This window comes from Oncorhynchus nerka, linkage group LG13, assembly GCF_034236695.1.
Source record: "Oncorhynchus nerka isolate Pitt River linkage group LG13, Oner_Uvic_2.0, whole genome shotgun sequence".
Classification (NCBI taxonomy): domain Eukaryota; kingdom Metazoa; phylum Chordata; class Actinopteri; order Salmoniformes; family Salmonidae; genus Oncorhynchus; species Oncorhynchus nerka.
Genome location: NC_088408.1, coordinates 48,421,089 through 48,435,201, shown reverse-complemented (window position 1 = coordinate 48,435,201; position 14,113 = coordinate 48,421,089). Strand labels below are relative to the sequence as shown.

The following is a 14,113-nucleotide window of genomic DNA, read 5'->3' as shown; positions in this document are numbered from 1 at the left end:
GGGATCCGCCCTTGTCTCACAAACACCACTCTAGCTGCACTCCAATGAAACAACTCTCTGCTTTACCTTCCAGTGTGGTTCCTTTCCCCTCCAGAGGGTCTCCTAGGCCAGAGGAGTAGCGTGCGCTGACCGCCAGATCGTACTCCGTGCCAGGCAGCAGGTCCTTCAGAAGGGTGTTGGTGTTCCCTCCCTTCACCGACACCTCCTTCTTCTCGCCACCCGCCGACGGACGGAAAATGATACGGTACTGGAGGACGCGGCCCGGTGCCGCCGCCCACGAAAGCCTCATGGTGGACACGGTCTGGTCAAAGACCTGTAGGTCACGAGGAGATCCCAGCGCTGGGAGAGAAGAGGCGGGAAAAGCCACACTGTCAATGGAGGAGCCAATCAAAGTTGAAGTTGTTGTCTGTAGGCTATGGCATATGACCAATTAGCTGAGGTGTCCAGTATAGCCTGATTATAGTCTGTTGTTAGACAAGACAGATTGTAAAGACCACAAGTCTTCATTAATGCAAATCTTAAGTCATATAATTACAGAAACCTTTAGATTTTTGGAAAGGTACGCAGTGGATAGCACAATAAGGGCAACATTGTGAAGAAGATTGAGGTAAAAACACAAATCCATCTCTGAAACAGCTGGGTGGTGAATGCCAAAGAGGCACAGGCTGGAATACTTTCTACCCTTTCAAAGGCTCTGGAAGTAAACAGCTGCCTTATTTAAAGGAGCTGGAACATCCGTGGGCACTAACTGCTCTGAGAGCTGATAATCACTGAGAAGAATGTGGCTGCCGTGGTGAATAAGAGTACATTTCTGTTTATTTCCCCTTGCTCCTTTGGCTCCGACGCTGTAAACTACAGCATGACTGGACACACACACACAAACACACCTCCGGTATGCATCGAAAAAAATCCCCTCTTAGATTGCAACCCTTTTGTGATGCCTTTCCCCCAAAAATCTAATGACACAGTCATTTTGGGTGGAAAATTAGCTCAGTAGACCACGAAGTTGAAATAAATTAACACTTTGTCGGAAACAAAAGGCATGTTCCGTTCACACCCCTGGAGGGATGGTATAAGGGAGTAGGATTCCTAGCCTCAGTCCCCAGCATGAAAGGTCTCAAATAGCTTTTCTATAACATAATTGGCTAAGACGTTGCAAGGCAGAGGAGCCCTAGTCTGAGCACAGTGAGGGACTGCGATGTAAAAGCTATACTATTAAGCAAACGCAGAGATGCCTGTTACATAAGCAGAGATTTTAGTCACCTTCTTTGGTGGTGCCATCGATCTTCATCTCAGCACCAGCGCCCGACTGGTACTCTGCAGCCACCATCACGCGGTAAGTTGTCAAGGGGAAGAGCTCTGGCAGCACGATGGTGGTCTCATCGCCGACGGTGGCTGTCTCTAGTCTTGTGCTGTCACCCCTGACTGGTACGTAGGTTAGACGGTACCGTACCACCGCCCCTGGTGCTGCCGCCCACGACACCCGGAAACTGTCTGTCGTTTCCTCTGAAACCCTCAGGTTACGCACTGGTCCTTGTTCTGCAACAAAGACGGTGGGATTAGAGGTCATAAGGAATTTAGAGGTTATACAAATATAGTAGAACAGAAGTTAAGGCATTGGCATCAAATTCTTTATCTGTTGGTCTGACGGTGCTGACCATCTAGTGTGGTCTCGAATCCATTCAGAGGGAAGCTGTCTCCTTCGGTGTACTGGGCAAAGACGTTGACCTCGTAGTGGGTGAGGGGTGTGAGGTGAGGCAGCAGAGTGGTGAGCATGTCCCCAGGCAAGGACATGGACACAAAGTCCCCGTTGACGTCAGCAGCAGGTCTGAACTGGATCAGGTAGGACAGGACATTGAGGGCATCGGTCTCCCAAGTGGCTCTGAAGCTCCTGGCGGCAACCTCAGAGAAAGTTAACAACCTCGGTGGGAGTAAGCCTGGAGGAGATGGTAGATGACTACACGTTAGGTCACAACACTCAGGATGCGTCCCAAAAGGCACCTTTATTCCCAGCCTCCCATAGGGCTCTGGTCAAAAGTAGTGCACTGTATAGGGACTCAAGTGCCATTTGGGATGGAGCCTCAATAACACTCAAACATCTCTATTCCATTAGTGTATTGTTTTCTATGTGTACAGTTATTTATGTTGTCATAATAGATAAGGAATATATCGTTGGGTAACAAAACCTTGTGTGAGTTACGCAATACACTGGCCATGTAATGCAGGGCGACTAATATTTGGTATTATATTTCCACATGCAAGTCATCTTACTGCCCTGAGAGGGCAAGAGTTTTTACATGTGTGTAACACATTGCTAAACAGAAGATGATAACTTTGGAAAAGAGTATTGTGACAGATGTAATTGCAAGCATATGTTGTATACAATCTTCGGATTTTCTCTTCTACTTCTCAGGTCATGGACCAACAAGACCAAGGTAGAGTGGAGTCATTTTCAAGAGTTATTCTCTCCGAATTGTCCAAATAGAAGCAGTTGATCAAAACTACATTGATTAATAAAGTATTTTTTTTAAATTATTTAAAAATGTGAACAATTTTTGCCACAATTCATCCAATTCATCAAATTACTCATGTATAGTATTTCAAAACATGGTTATTTGCTCAAAATCAAGAAATCAAAAACGTAAAAAGCGACTAATGTTTCGGATGTAAGTTATACATCGGAAATCCGTGCTCCTTGCTTGCTGCCATATGGCGCTGTATGATACTGTCTGTGCCAGATGTTAGCTTCACACTTTACACACTGTTCGAATCTCATCACAAACAACTTCCGCATTTGAGCTACTTTGCAACTACTTAGCATGCTAGCTAATCGAACACTACCCTTAACCCTTTACCCTAACCCCTAGCCTAGCAAAAAATTGGAATTCGTAACATATCATTCGTTTTGAAAATTCATAACTTATTGTATGAATTGCAATTCGTAAAATATTGTATGAACTGCAATTCATAACATATCATACGAATTGTAATTTGTCACATGGATGATGGCCTTCCACAAATTAATACATACCATACGAAAAGTAACATATCATATTAATTGAAGTGCCCAGGATTTACTTTTACTATGTAATTCAAAGAATGCTAGCATTTATTTTTGTATTGCAAACATACTGTATCTAAGGCACTTCCATTAACATCTTAGACTTTGGAAATACTGGGTGCTGGGCCATTATCTCCATTGAGAATATATGGCATACACAAATGTCCCCCATATTTCTTGTTTGCAAGACATTCTATTTAGCTCAGAAATTCCTTTACTTACTGTAGCCTAGCAGTTTGGTGAGTTGGGCCAGTAACCGAAAGGTCGCTGGTTCAAATCCCAGAGCCAACTAGGTGAAAAGTATGTCGATGTGCACTTGAGCAAGGCACTTAATCCTATCTGCTCCAGGATCGCTGTCAATAATGGCTGATCGCTGGCTTTGACCCCACTCTCCGAGGGGGTCTCAGGGGGAGTGGGATATGCCAAAAAGGAATTTCCAATTCACACATGTACATGTGTGGAATACGACAAATGTAAGCACCCCCCTAATTACTATTATTTTTAACCATTATCTTCACTTGAGTACAGTTGGCATGGGTTTACTGACTAACAAAAATAACTACATCATGCAGATATAGAGAGGGTCCTACTCACTTTTCTTCCTGATGTTGAGGAGCTCCTGCTCAATCCTCAGGCAGATGGCCTGGGTGAGCTCTTTGGAGATCCTCTGGAAGGCGTCAAAGTCCTCCACGGTGTACACATGGGTCTCCACAGGCTCGGTAGCAATGGCTTCCAGTTCAGACCTCACAGCGTCCTTCACGCCCACGGCAAAGATCTCCACGTCTGCTTTCTTCAGATTGGTGGCCGGGTCCTTGAAGGAGTCGGACGACTTCCCGTCTGTGATGAGGATAGTGACGCGGGGGACGTTTGGTCGCGATCCTCGGGTGGTCAAGAAGATCTTCTCCCTGACATAGGTCATGGCCCTTCCGGTGTTGGTGGAACCGCCACGGTAGGGGAACGTCCGGACGGCGTTGACCACAGCGCTCATGTCGTGGTGGGTGTTCAGGTAGAACTCAGTGTGAGCGTCCCTGCTGTACTGAACCAAGCTGATCTGAATCTTGTCCTGTCCAATGTCAAAGGAGTTCACCAGCACCTCCAGGAAAGCTCTGACTTTAGCGAAGTTGGACAGTCCGATACTGTACGAGCCGTCGACCAGAATGACAACATCAGCTTGCACGTCTACTCCAAGAGAACATTCTAGAAGAGGACACAAAAACATCTGTCATGTCATGACAAAATCAGACACTGAATAACTACAACAATGACTGACATACAGTATGACTTTAAGATATTGTTGTAGAGTATACTCACCAAGGGACACTTTGACCGGCTCAGTCTTCTCCATGGTTATGATGGGCTCACTGGGGGTCAGGCCCTTGAGGGCAAACAGGCTGATCTGGTACTCTGTGTCTGGAGACAGGCCCGTAACCATCACTGAGGTCTGGCTGGCGCCTACGTACAGCTCGTGGCGCTTGCTGCCGGCCATCATGGGGATCAGCTGGAGCTTGTAACCCGAGACATCTCCAAAGGAAATGTCCCATGTCACCCTCATAGACTTGGAGGCCATCTCCATGACTCTGAGGTTTGATGCTGGTTCAATAACTGTAAATGAACAATCACAACAAATAAATCACGACGGGAATTTGTTCCTCTCCCTAGCTGGAAAAGTTTTGATCCACCCCCATTAATTCCTTCATCTCTAATAATTTCTTCAAAGTTTATCCACGCCAAAACCACTTCCAACATTTGAGTCGTAAAACTGCATTTTTACCTTCCTCTCCGCTGACGAGCGAGTTGAGTTGATCGTCCACCCCCGAGCACACATGGGTAATGAGCTCTTTCTGCACATTTTTGATAAGGTCAAAGTTGAGAATATTATAGACATGGGTCCTGTAGGGGGTTGAAGCCATTTGTTTTAGCTCGTCCTCATCTGCTCCTTTGATCCCTAAATTGGACAAAGAACAAAAAAGTTGTGTAAAATGTATATGGTCTCTTATAAAAAACTGGGGGAAATGTTCCATATCACCATTGTAATTCTGATCTCCCGACAGTTTCAGAAGGTTTACTCATTCATAGTTAAAACCAATAAAGTCCAAACACTCCTTGTTAAAGTCAATGGCGGCACATGAAAATTATTCCGAATGTAGGAATTAATTGCGGCATAGTTTCTCAGGTTCTTATTATACTGAATAAAACAAGTGATCTATAAAGATATGAAATGATACAAGAGGTCTTTCCTTCTTTTCCACTTTTAAGAACAACCAGCTGGATTCACTATGGAATATATAAATTTTTCAACAGGCCATGTCATAACTTCAGTTGGAAAGAATGACAACATGGTCAAAATGTGTGAAACACATTTCATACCATTCTAACTTGTAGGTTTCTCAGGATCCTTTACTTTGTGATATGAATACGTCAATTTACTCTCGTGACTATAGAATATATATAGACAGGATTAGCAGTATCAGTAAGACATAAACAGGGTTAGATGACAGAAAGGTAGCCTGTAGTCACATACCCAAGGTGAAGATCTCCACCCCCATGTTCTTAAGTTTCTTGGCAATGTTCTCCACAGGGTCTTGAGACTTCCCATCTGTGATAATCATGGCCACCTTCGGAAAGCCTTTCCTGGCACCGTTTGCCTCAGTAAACGTGTTTTTCAGCAAATAGTCCATGGCCTCACCTGTAACAAAGTGGCATGACGTCCCTTTTGGTTATAACATTGCTCATTTGATTCACTCTACCAACCTCAGAGAGTTGTTAATGACGAACTATGGCTTTGTCAGTTGGTATTATGTTATTATTGTCTATTGTATAGCCAGGTACTGTACATGGGATGGGTAAGTACCTGTCATGGTGTTTCCACCCTTGTAAGGCAGTGTGTTGATGGCTCTGAGGAGCTCGCCCCATTTCACGTGCTGGTTGAGGTTAAACTCTGTCTTGGTATCAGTGCTGTACTGGACCACGCCCACCCTGGTCTTGTCCTCCCCAATCTCAAAGGCACCCGCCATGGCGGAGATGAAGTTACGGATGTATTTAAAGTCTCTTCCAGCGCTCCATGAACCATCAACTAGGAACACCAAATCTGTGACGGCACTGAATGAGCACTCTGGGAGAGAAGGAGTGGTAGAGAGAAGGAGAGAAGAAGGAAAATGAAAAAAAGTAGCATAGACTGGAAAAAATGGGAGAGGCAAATTATTTGAGCTGAGGAGAAGCATGTCCTGTTTGCGTAGCTTTACAAGTCCCCGATAGCTGTATCATTGACCAAAGAAAACAATGTGAAGAGTGCTGCTAGGCAAATATATACAGTGGACAATGAAAGTAGCCTCCAGGTGCAAACTTTGGTCCAGGCGTTTTAACATTATTGTATGAAGAAAACAAGGAAAACTACCCTCTTAACACTCATATACTAGACAGGAACTATGGAAAATCAATTAATATTTCTTATTGGCAAATGCAAATGCTCAGATAGGACCCTAAGGTGACAAAGAAAGAATGCAGTAAAAATGTTGATGTTATAGCCATCCCTTTTGACAGAATACCAAAATCAGCACTGTATTCATCAGGCTCTTCATCAGACTTTTATTTGACGAGCCGGTGGTCATTCACCATCCTCACGAGACCAGATACCGGGTTAGGGATAGTGGCATCAACAGTGCAGTCAAGAATAATCAGATTGATATAAACCCAGCAGCCACCATCCAGCTCAAATGGTTATATAAACTATTAGGGTGATACTTTGAGATGTAAGCCCTCATAGCGGGTACAGTCTTTGGGAACACTACGAAAGGTGCAGTGAAGGTACAGTGGGTGAATAGGGGGTTACCTGGAGGGTATTTTCCAGGTAAGCCTTCTGGATAGAAATAACATCAGAGAGAGAGAGGTTTTCCCCAAGCAGCAGTAAGCATGCTGGGGGAGGCCACAGTGCTCTTGTAAAGAGCTGTATCCATAACAGTTTCCACTTTTCTCAACCTGGCTGTGTTCTCTTCCAGGTCCTGCCCCCTGACACAGGTGTTAGTTCCACACCACTGACCCCCACACTGAGCATGTGCAAACTCCTTCACTTAGCATGATTGACAGCCTGACTATGACAGGCAGCAACGTTATGATCTATATTTTCGAGAAGAACTGATTTGGCTATACAATGGGGCATTGACTAGAATAATATGTGGAAACTCCCTCTACTGTGCTGTCGACCACACACCAACGGAAAGAGACCAGGCACAATAAGATACATTTTAAAAAGACTGTAGCATATGAACAAACTGGAAAATGTTGTTAACTGTGAAGTGTCAGAAAAAGAAAAGGACAATGACGCAATGGACTTACTGACTGAGTCTGTGACCTGTGGTTTCCTGGGACCTCCTAGTTCTGTGCCACTTGAGTGGACTGAAATACAAGCAATGAGACAAAGAACCATGTGAGTTAAAAAAACAACAAATAAATATATTTAACCTTACCCACAACACCTTAATGTGAAAGAGTCAACTAGTAGCATGGGGGGGTATATATTTGATGAGGTTGTCTCTAATAAAATCAAATCCATTAGGGGTCACAACGACCAGGCAGGCGAAGCCAGCTCCCAAATTATAATGGACTGATGCAATTAGTTACGGCAGTTTTCTCAGTAATCTCTAAAGACCCGGACTGGGCTGCTTAGGACTCTAGCATCAGAACTAAGGACCGGTTCCAAAGAGGCTTCCCCACCAAGCAGTTCATATTACATTACATCATACTTGAATCACTGTTAGACTTGGGAGAGGGGTTGCCTCTGTGTTAGGGCCATGGATTGTCCTTCCTCTTTCTATACATTTGGAATCATTCACCAGTAGACTAAATCCTCAAAAAAGTTATACAATTGCACCATTGAGAGCATCTTGACTGGCTGCATCACCGCTTGATACGGCAAGTGCTTGGCATCCGACCGCAAGGCACTACAGACGGTAGCGTGTATGGCCCAGTACGTCACTGGTGCCGAGCTCCCTGCCATCTAGGATTTCTATACCAGGCGGTGTCAGAAGAAGGCCCTAAAATTTGTCAAAGACTCCAGCCAACCAAGTCATGGTCTGTTCTCTCTGCGAACGCACGGCAAGTGGCAGCAGAGTGCCACGTCTGGGACCAAAACCTGAACAGTTAATTAAATATCTACCTGGACTTTCTGCTTTTTACCCCTTACTTACATGTCAATCAATCACCCCAACTACCTTGTATCCCAGTACACTATCATGGTACTGGTACTCCTAGTATATAGGCTGTATATATCCTCGTTATTGTTATATTATGATGTTACTATTTTCTTTTTATCTATTTGATAATGTTCTTACTTTTAAACTGCATTGTTGGGAAAGGGCTCTTAAATAAACATTTCACGGTATGGGACAAATACAATTTGATCTGAAATAAGACGTCGGGGGGGTCCCAAAAGGCACCATATTCCATATAAAATGCACTACTTTTGACCAGGTCCCAAAGGGCTCTGGTAAAAAAAAGAATAGTGCACTACATAGGGAATAGGGTGTCATTTGGGATGCAATCTCTGTGATAAAGGCCATGCAGTAATTCAGTGTCATTCCTCTCTCTAGTCTGAATCAATCACCAGTAGACTAAACAAGTGTCTGTGACCGTAAGTGACTCACTTCATTCATCAGTATAGTCTACATAAGATGTGATAGTAAACGACTCACTTGTGAGCTTTCCTGAGATGGGCAAACTTTCCTCTGACCCAGAGTATGCAATGATTGTTACTACATAGTCCTTGTCTGTTGTCAGATCTGTGATGGAGGTCTTAGTGGCAGTGGCATGGAGGGATACATGTTTTGTTGGTTCGTCTATGGAAATAATACAGTTAAAAGTTAAGGGTTAGGGAAATGAACAATTCTGAATCTCAAAATCAAGCAATTTATGCCTTAACATTCTTAGGTGTTCAGTGCATGAAATGTTTAATATGTGGATCCCATAATGAATTGGTGAAAACAGGAAATCTAGGTGTTTTGTCATGTCAATGGCAGTGATTGCTTGCTACACAGGTAATGTTGCAGTAAAGGTAATGAAGTTGAGAGAGATGGCCTGCAGAAAAACAGACCACCCACCTGTGTCTGAGGCCACTTGTATCTTGAATCCCTCTATCCGTGTTAGTGGAACATTCCATGTCATTTGTACTGTGTTCTCATTTAAAATCTTAAATCTCAAGTCTGAAGGTGGTTCAACTGTGAAAAAAAAGTTGCAAATGTTAACCTCAGCTTTTGCACAAATAAATGTATTTATGATTAAACATAAGGTGTAGGTAACACATATCCCAACAATCAACACTTCAAGGTTGAAGTTATCCGATTCATTGTTGGGGCAAACAGCAAGAGGTGACAAGGCAACATAACATTTGAGACACGAGCAGCCATTTTGGAGAAAAATGACATTCGTTTGAGCTGTCCGACCACAGTCAACAACTCAAGCACATACAATATAGCGAGGAGAATAACAAAGGGTGGCAAAAAAAAATATCCACGGGCACAATGACTTTTGTTTACATTGACTAACTAACATTTTGCATGCTGATAAGGTCATGCCTAAACTGAGTCACCTGACAAAAACATATGCCTTTCATAAAACTTGTGGAAATGGATTTTACAATGGAGTCTTCTCATACCTCATATACCATGGTTGTGTAAAGGCCGACATGCAGTCATACATAGCCTTCAGTACATTGTTGCTTTTGATTGACCCATGTGTATGAATCCCATCCATTGCAAACCTCTTAAAAGAATACACAACGCCATTTAAGACCATTGGGTACATCTTTTCCAACCCCTCTAGCGCTAAGTAGTGAGAATCCACAATGAAAAAAATATATTAGGAAAACACAAATCAAACAGAAAAGCAAAACAAACCATAAATGTGATTGGTCACAGTGAATGGACTGTCTGAAGATCATGCACATGTACATGAAAAGTTGTTTATAACAACTTAAGGAACCGGACAAAAGTTTCCATGTACAAGACGGACCAGAGAACATATTTTAGAAATATTTTAAAATGATATTCGTCTATTGGGGGATGGGTTTAAGTAAGTTAGGCTATTAAGAGAAAACAGCATTAACAAGAGTAAAGTATTAAAGGGATGCCTTTGGCAGTGAAGGCCGTTATCTACTTCCCCAGAGTCAGATGAACCCATGGATACCATTTGTATGTCTCCACAGGCAGTTTGAAGGAAGTTGCTAACTAGCATTAGTGCAATTGCTAACAAGCATTAGCGCAATGACTGTAAGTCCATGGTAACTGCTAGCATGCTAGTAGATACCATAGAGTTCGTCATTGCGCTAACGCTAGTTAGCATTGGCTTGAGAAACTGCCTCTAACTTCCTTCATACTGGATGCAGAGACATAAAAATGGTATCCATGAGTATCCTTTTAAATAGCCTATGTAGGAATGACAGAATGTCTAAAGATGTCTAAAATGACAAATACAGTAAATGATAAGTATGTGGTTTAAGATCAATCTGCTTGTTGATTAACTATAACAAGATAGTGTGTCAGTGGATAGTGCAGTGGTGCATAGCAGTGTAAGTATGGGTTTCTAGTCTAAATAAGGGTTTTCTAAATAAAGGGAAGCTGGTGGAGATCAAGAATATCATTCTAAAATATTGTTGAAAAGCCATGACTCAGGACAAATTGAATGCAAATTTGCACAGCAAATGACCTGAGCGAAGCTTGTCCAGTACAGGATATCAAAAATGAGAACCACCAACCTGGCAGATCAACTCAAGGGCCATGGTCTGCTCCTTCTCTGTTTCCAAATGGACCCATCAAAACCATACAGTACTACCCACATTTTCTTTGTTACGAAGCTCTTAATTAAAGCACACACACCACAAGCAAGCACAGGCATACGCATGTACACACAGTCCACAAAGGCATGCACACGCAAACACACGCAAACACACACACACACAAACCTCAATGATGGGCCAAAAAGTTTTGTTGGAGTTATGACTCTTTCTCTTCGTTTCTGGTTTTTCCAAGTAGTTCAAGATTTGGTCAGTGAGCATCCTGGTCTCAACATGTCAAGCCATTCAACAAGGAACCTACAAATGTGGGGGGTGGGTGCTACTATGACCTCTGTTTTTGACCTCTAGTTCTGGCCATCAAGGTTCAAGTGTGTAGGCTACAGTCTCCTAAAAAGAGAGGCCTTCTCTTAAAAAATACGGGGTCTATATGATATGCTAACAGAATACTATAGCCTGATTATAGCCTGATTTAATGAGAAGAAGGCAGTGCTGTAATCTGTAATTTATATGAATGGTCATGGAAGCTTCTGAAGAATGTTTTTTCTCAGTTTTTGGAAAATCATTTTAGACACTCATATTTTGTCTTTCTGTTCCATCAGACAAGAAGGAAAATCAAGCCCCCTTTTTCTCCAAATGAAAGAGGAGACAATTGAGTTCTCGGTTCATTTTTACTTAGTACTGTATTAGCATTTTTACTCTATTACATCCCTTACGGGCAAAACATGTGTTACTTCCTTCACTTAATTGTTTTACCTAGCTCCTTTATCATTACCTAGTTCTTGTATTATTTCCTAGTCCTTTATCATTACCTAGCTCCTTTATCATTATCTAGTTCCTTTATCATTATCTAGTTCCTTTATCATTATCTACTACACTGTCATGACTTCCGTCGAAGTCGGTTCCTCTCCTTGTTCGGGCGGCGTTCGGCGGTCGTCGTCACCGGTCATCGCCGATCCACCTTTCATTTTCCATTTGTTTTGTCTTGTTTTCCCACACACCTAGTTTACATTCCCTCATTACTTGTCGTGTATATAACCCTCTGTCCCCCCCCCCATGTCTGTATGTGAAATTGTTTATTGTCAAGTTGGTATGCTTCTGGCTGGTGTACGCCGTGTTTTGTTTTGTACCCGTGCTTTGTGGCAGCCAGGCTTTGTACTTGATTGTGTGTACTTTGTGCTGCCTCACTTGTTCTTTGGGCATTTGTTTTTGTGATGCGGTTGCGTCCTGTTTTAATAATTGCCTGAGTAGAGTGCTTTGTCCACTCATCTCTGCTCTCCTGCGCCTGACTTCCATGCACCAGCTACACCCACCCACTGACATGTACCTTCCATTATCATTACCTAGCTCCTTTATTATTATCTAGTTCCTTTATCATTATCTACTGTACCTTTCATTATCATTACCTAGCTCCTTTATCATTACCTACCGTAGTTCCTTTATCATTACCTACCGTAGTTCCTTTATCATTACCTAGCTCCATTATCATTACCTACCGTAGTTCCTTTATCATTGCCTAGCTCCATTATCATTACCTACCGTAGTTCCTTTATCATTACCTATCTCCATTATCATTACCTACCGTAGTTCCTTTATCATTACCTAGCTCCTTTATCATTGCCTAACTCCCTTGTCATGACCTAGCTCCTTTATCATGACCTAGCTGCTTTATCATTACCTAACTCCTTTATCATTACCTAACTCCTTTATCATTACCTAGCTTCTTTATCATGACCTAGCTCCTTTATCATTATCTAGTTTCTTTATCATTATCTACTGTACCTTCCATTATCATTACCTATTTCCTTTATCATTACCTATCGTAGTTCCTTTATCATGACCTAGCTGCTTTATCATTACCTAACTCCATTATCATTACCTAGTTGCTTAATCATTATCTAGTTCCTTTATCATTATCTACTGTACCTTCCATTATCATTACCTAGTTCCATTATTCCTTTATCATAGCTGCTTTATCATTACCTAACTCCATTATCATTACCTAGTTTCTTAATCATTACCTAGTTCCTATATCATGATGAAGTTATGGTCAGATTTGCCAAATGGAGGGCGAGAGGAGAGCTGTGTAATCGTCTCTGTGTGTGGAGTAAAGGTGGTCTAGAATTGTTTTCCCTCTGGTTGCACTGCTGATAGAAATCAGGTAAAACTGATTTAAGTTTCCTTACATTAAAGTCCCTGGCCACTAGGAGCGCCGCCTCAGGATGAGCGTTTTCCTTACAAATAAAATGTCATTTGATTACCCAGCTCCTTCATCATTACCTAGTTCCTTTATCATTACCTAGTTCCTTTATCATTACCAAGCATCTTTATCATTACCTAGCTCCATTATCATTACCTAGCTCCTTTATCATTACCAAGCCTCTTTATCATTACCTAGCTCCTTTATCATTACCTAGCTCCATTATCATGACCAAGCTTCTTTATCATGACCTAGCTCCTTTATCATTACCTAATTCCTTTATCATGATAGAGTTATGGTCAGATTTGCCAAATGGAGCACGAGGGAGAGCTTTGCATGCGTCTCTGTGTGTGGAGTAAAGGTGGTCAAGAATTTTTTTCCCTCTGGTTGCACTGCTGATTTATGTTTCCCTACATTAAAGTCCCTGGCCACTAGGAGCGCCGCCTCAGGATGAGCGTTTTCCTTACAAATAAAATTTGATTTGATTACCCAGCTTCTTTATCATTACCTAGCCTCTTTATCATTATAAAGCTCCTTTATCATTACCTAGCTCCTTTATCATTACCTAGCCTCTTTATCATTATAAAGCTCCTTTATCATTACCTAGCTCCTTTATCATTACCTAGCTCATTTATCATTACCTAGCTCATTTATCATTACCTAGCTCATTTATCATTACCTAGCTCCTTTATCATTACCTAGCTCCTTTATCATTACCTAGCTCCTTTATCATTACCTAGCTCCTTTATCATTACCTAGCTCATTTATCATTACCTAGCTCCTTTATCATTACCTAGCTCATTTATCATTACCTAGCTCATTTATCATTATCATTATCTAGCTCATTTCATTATCATTACCTAGCTCAGATTTATCATTACCTAGCTCATGATTATCATACCTCAGATCTTTAAATTAGGAGGGCCAGGGAGAGCTTTGTATGCTCTCTGTTTATCTAGAATTGGTCTAGACCCCCTCTGGTTGCATATTTAACATGCTGATAGAAATGAGGTAAAACTTTTATTTCATTAAAATCCTGGCCACTAGGAGCTTTATCATTATTCCTTTATCA

General features: G+C 42.1%; 1 protein-coding gene across 1 annotated transcript in view; it reads right to left on the bottom strand.

Moving 5' to 3' along the window:
* LOC115139619 (collagen alpha-1(XII) chain-like) overlaps positions 1–14,113 on the bottom strand; it is a 98,091-nt gene that overhangs the window by 79,074 nt on the left and 4,904 nt on the right. The window contains 11 exon segments of the mRNA XM_029677215.2: positions 67–339; positions 1,264–1,539; positions 1,659–1,937; positions 3,656–4,258; positions 4,373–4,663; positions 4,833–5,006; positions 5,583–5,747; positions 5,913–6,173; positions 7,394–7,453; positions 8,749–8,892; positions 9,154–9,270. Of these exon segments, the coding sequence (XP_029533075.2) occupies positions 67–339; positions 1,264–1,539; positions 1,659–1,937; positions 3,656–4,258; positions 4,373–4,663; positions 4,833–5,006; positions 5,583–5,747; positions 5,913–6,173; positions 7,394–7,453; positions 8,749–8,892; positions 9,154–9,270 (2,643 nt within the window).